Source organism: Chaetura pelagica, unplaced genomic scaffold, assembly GCF_000747805.2.
Source record: "Chaetura pelagica isolate M959 unplaced genomic scaffold, ChaPel_1.0 scaffold32, whole genome shotgun sequence".
Classification (NCBI taxonomy): domain Eukaryota; kingdom Metazoa; phylum Chordata; class Aves; order Apodiformes; family Apodidae; genus Chaetura; species Chaetura pelagica.
In genome coordinates this window covers 1475845-1480108 of record NW_009952368.1, presented here as the reverse complement: position 1 = coordinate 1480108, position 4264 = coordinate 1475845, and the positions used below count along the sequence as shown (strand labels likewise).

Genomic DNA, 4264 nt, shown 5'->3' with positions numbered 1-4264 from the left:
TGAAACAAGGAGAGACAGTGCTCAGCCCTGCCTGCACCCCGAGCCCTGCCTGCACCCCACTGCTCCATCCCACACCCTTCTCCATGCCCTGTCCCCTCCCTGCCTGCACCCCTGCCCCCCCTTTGCACCCTGCCCACACCCAACTCCTGCATCATGCACCCTCTCCATGCCCTGCCTGCTCCCTGCTGCTGCCCTACTTTCAGCCCACCCACACCCTGCCTGCACCCTGCCTGCCTCCTGCTGCTGCCTGCACCCTCCCCACATGCTGGGCCAAGCTAACGAGCCAGAGCTAATGGAGCTTCACTGCTCTTGCCCTTAGCAGCTGCTGGTCTCACAGCATTTCCACGGCATCCCCACTGCATCCCCAGCACATCCTCGTTGAATGCCTATTGCTTCCCCACAGCAGCCTCACAGCATCCCCAGTTCATCCCCACTGCATCTTCATTAAATCTTCAGTTCATCCCCACTGTACCCTCAGCTCCTCCCCACTGCATCCCTACTGTACCCCAGTCCATCCTCACTGCATCTTCACTAAACCCCCACTGGATCCCCACTATATCCCCACTTCACCCCAGTTACACCAGTTGCATCCCCCCTCTGGTACCCTTGCCAACAGCAAGCCCATTCCCCCACAAATCCAACACAATCCAGGTGCATTCCCCACTCCCCACCCTGGTCCCCCTGGCACATCCCACTCCCCAACACATCCCAATGCCCTTCCCCAGGCCCAGCTCTGTGGGCACACATTAAATTTACCTTTTTCCTGCTGGGAGACAGTGACACAGACCTTTAAAAATAGCCTGTGCCCGGGCATCTCATTGCTATGGGAGAAACCCCAACCCCAAGCCTTCACCTTCCAACCCCAACGACTCCAAAATTGGGGAAAACCACCCAAAAATGACCCAATACTGAGGTGGGACAAGTGGATTGGGGGCTTGCCCAGGTCTGCCTTCACCTTCCTGCCCTGGCGACTCCAAAATTGGGGCAAACAACTCAAAACCACCCAATTTGAAGTGGGGTGAGCTGGGAATTTGGGGTGTGCCTTCGATTTCCCATTCCAATGACTCCAAAATCAAGGCAAATTACTCAAAACCACAACCCAGTTTCGAGGTGAGATGAGAGGGATTTGGGACCTGCCTTTGCCTTTGCCTTCCCACCCCAACAATTCCAAAAACTGGAACAAATGACCCAAACCCAACCCAGTTTTCGCACGGGATGAAGGAGATGTCGTGCCTGCCATTGTCTTCCTGCCCCAACAATGCCAAAATTGGGGCAAATGATCCAAAACTACCTGATTTTGGGGGTTCAGGGCCTACCTAGTCGCCGTTGCGGAGATCGCCGCGGGGGCTGTTGGCGCACTCAGCCTCCTTGGTTTTCCGCTCCATCTCCCCCCCTTTGATCTTCTTGCGGGTCATATGGCCACGGAAACTCGCCTGGATCTTGGCGGCTGCCGCGTTGGCGTCGGGATCATCCAAGGGGATGTCCAGGATGTCCTCGTCCAGCTTCGTACAGGCGCCCTCCTGATGGTGGCAATGGGGGAGGGGGAGACATGCAGATGCAGCACCCCAAAAAGGGCACCGCCCCCAATTAATCCATTAAAGATGATCCTCAGTTAGGCCCTGGGCTAAAAATCTGGTTTATTTGTTGAAAAATCAGGTTTCTCTGCTAAAAAAATTAGGTTTCTTTGCTAAAAATGAGAGCTCTTCACTAAAAATGGGAGGTTTTCAACAAAAAAAAAGGGTTCTTCGCTAAAACTAAGGGTCCTTTCCTGACATATTAGAATTATTTGCTAAAAATTCAGGTTTCTTTGCTAAAAAATGAAGTTTCATTGCTAAAAATGAGGGTTCTTTGACAAAAAAAAAAAAAAGGGTTCTTTGCTAAAAATAAGAGTTCTTTGCTAAAAATCGGAGGTTTTCACGAAAAAAGAGGGTTCTTTGCTAGAAACAAGGGCCCTTCCCTGAAATATCAGGATTCTTTGCTAAAAAATGAAGAGTCTTTAGTAAAAAATGAAGGTTCTTTGCTAAAAATGAGGGTTCTTTGCTAAGAAAATACATCTTGGATAAAAATCAGTTTATTGCTAAAAATTAGGGTCCTTTGCTGAAAACAAAGGTTCTTTGCTAAAAAAAAATGAAGGTTCTTTGCTAAAAATGAGGGTTCTTTGCTAAAAATTAGAATTTTCCACCAAAAAATGAGGGTTGTCTGCTAAAAATCAGGATCCTTTGCTAAAAACAATGTTTCTTCAATAAAAATTAAGAGGTTATCATTAAAAAGGAGGGTCCTTTGCTAAAAATATGGGGTCTTTGCTAAGAAATCCAGTGACCTTGCTAAAAATTAGTGTTGTTCACTAAAAATGGGGGTTCTTCACTAAAAATGAGGGTGCCTTGTGGGTGTCTCAAGGGATTTGCAGCTGAAGATGCTACATCCTGAAATCCCGCCTGAATCCACCTGGCCACAATCCTCCTGTTGCCAGGGCCAGATCCAAAGGTTGGGATACAGGGAGAGGAGCACCCCTAGGAGCAGAGGGTGGGTTGGGGAGCGTTGGCACTGGGAGGGTCACACCACAGAAGCTGAGCCATTGTGCCTCAGTTTCCTCTTCCCTGTTGCATCCTCCTGCATCCCTGCTCAGGGCTTTGGCTGAAAACACTGGGAAATTTGTGAAGGGAGTGAAGCCAGAGGGAAGGAAAAGCCCCCCATCCCATATAAATCACCACATCCCACCAGAGTCTTTGGACCTGACACTGAGGTCAAGGGGGGAAAAAAGCCCCCGAGAAAACCTAAGGAGGTGGGAGCAAGTGCTGATTGCATCTATCGTGTTGCCCTGGAGCATCTTAAGGGATTTAAAGGAGTTGATTTTGGGGATGATTATTCAGAAACTGTGGATTTGAAGGGATGCTCTTCCAGTTGGAGCATGCCACAGCTCCACAAAGTTGCTCCAGATGTTTTCCTGGGGTGAAAGAGGAGAGGAGGAAAAGAGCAGCGGTGGCTTCAGTGACAGGTCTGAGGTGGAAATGATATGGCTAGGGTGGAAATTCTATAGCCAGGGATGAAATCCTATAGCCAGGGCTAGAAATCCTATAGCCAATGCTGGAAATCCTATAGCCATGGGAGAAATCCTATAGCCAGGGGAGAAATTCTATAGCCAGGGAAGAAAATCCTATATCCCAGGGAGAAACACTATATATAGAGGGGTGGGGAGCCTATATCCAGGGAAGAAATCCTATCTCTAGGGAAGAAAAACTGTATATGGGTGGCGGGCACATCCTAAATCCAGGGAAGAAATCCTCCATCCTAGGGAGAAATCCTCCATCCAGGCAAAAAAAACCTCTATTCAGGGGGATCCTATATCCAACGGGATAAATCCTATATGAAGGGGTGAAAACCTATATCCAGGGGTGAAATCCTATATCTAAGGGGGGAAAATTAATATCCGGGGGAGGGAATTCCATTTTGGGGGGGGGGGCTAATCCTATACATAGGGGAGAAATCATATATCCAGAGTGGACTTTGCCTCTCTGGAGGTGCCTAGGATGGGAGATGCAAGGATTCTCCCTGTGCTGCTGGCTGAGTAGGAGGGAGAAAAGGGAGGAAAAATGGGGGGAAAGGGGAAAAAAGGGGAAAAAGAGGGGGGGAAGTGGAGAAAAGGGAGAAAAGGTGGGGGAAAGGCAGAATAAAGGGGGGAAAGGGAGGAAAGAAGGTGGCTTCTGCTGGATCAGCGCTCTGAGCTGGCTGGTGGCAGGGCAGTGACGGATGCTCACCCTTGGGTGTTGAGGGGGAAGCCCCCTGCTCCCTGCAGTTAATCCCTGTATCCATAAGCACCCCCCGATCCCACCTGAAAAACCATTTTGGGGAGGGGGAAATGCAGAACATTCTCTCTGTCCACAGGATTTGGGGATGGGGAGGGACATTCCTGAGCGGGATGCGGACGGATCCTGGAGCAGGATGGGGGTTCAGGGAGGAAGGGTGAAGATATGGTCTTGAGGAGCAGGGTGCAGGGATGCAGAGTTTGGTGCAGCACCCCCCCCTCCCTTCCACCTCCCTCAACACCCAAAATCCACCCCCACACCGGGTGGGGAAGAATAAGAATAATAAGAATACTAAACGAAACCCCAAAAAATCCAAATTATGGCCTGGGGGGAGAGGGCGAGGGGAGGACACCTACATTGCAGCAGTCCATGGTGGAGGCCGGGTGGGCGGTGGGCGAGGGGCTCCAGCGAGGGGCTTCGCTTCCCAGCGGCTTCTCCCGGCGCGGGTGGCAAGTTGAGAG

The 4264-nt window shown here is 50.5% G+C and overlaps 2 protein-coding genes across 2 annotated transcripts in view; one reads left to right on the top strand and one right to left on the bottom strand.

Moving 5' to 3' along the window:
- Positions 1–912, top strand: part of ESAM (endothelial cell adhesion molecule) — a 5723-nt gene extending 4811 nt beyond the window's left edge. Inside the window, exon 8 of the mRNA XM_010008117.1 lies at positions 800–912. Coding sequence (XP_010006419.1) covers positions 800–912 — 113 coding nt within the window. The remainder of the gene's footprint in view (positions 1–799) is intronic.
- A 397-nt stretch (positions 913–1309) lies between these two features.
- Positions 1310–4174, bottom strand: NRGN (neurogranin (protein kinase C substrate, RC3)). Its single transcript, XM_010008094.1, has 2 exons — positions 4160–4174; positions 1310–1520 (listed from the first exon to the last, which is right to left on the bottom strand). Exons 1-2 carry the CDS (start codon positions 4172–4174, stop codon positions 1317–1319), a joined length of 219 nt encoding a protein of 72 aa, XP_010006396.1. The 3' UTR covers positions 1310–1316.
- Between the last annotated feature and the right edge of the window lie 90 nt (positions 4175–4264).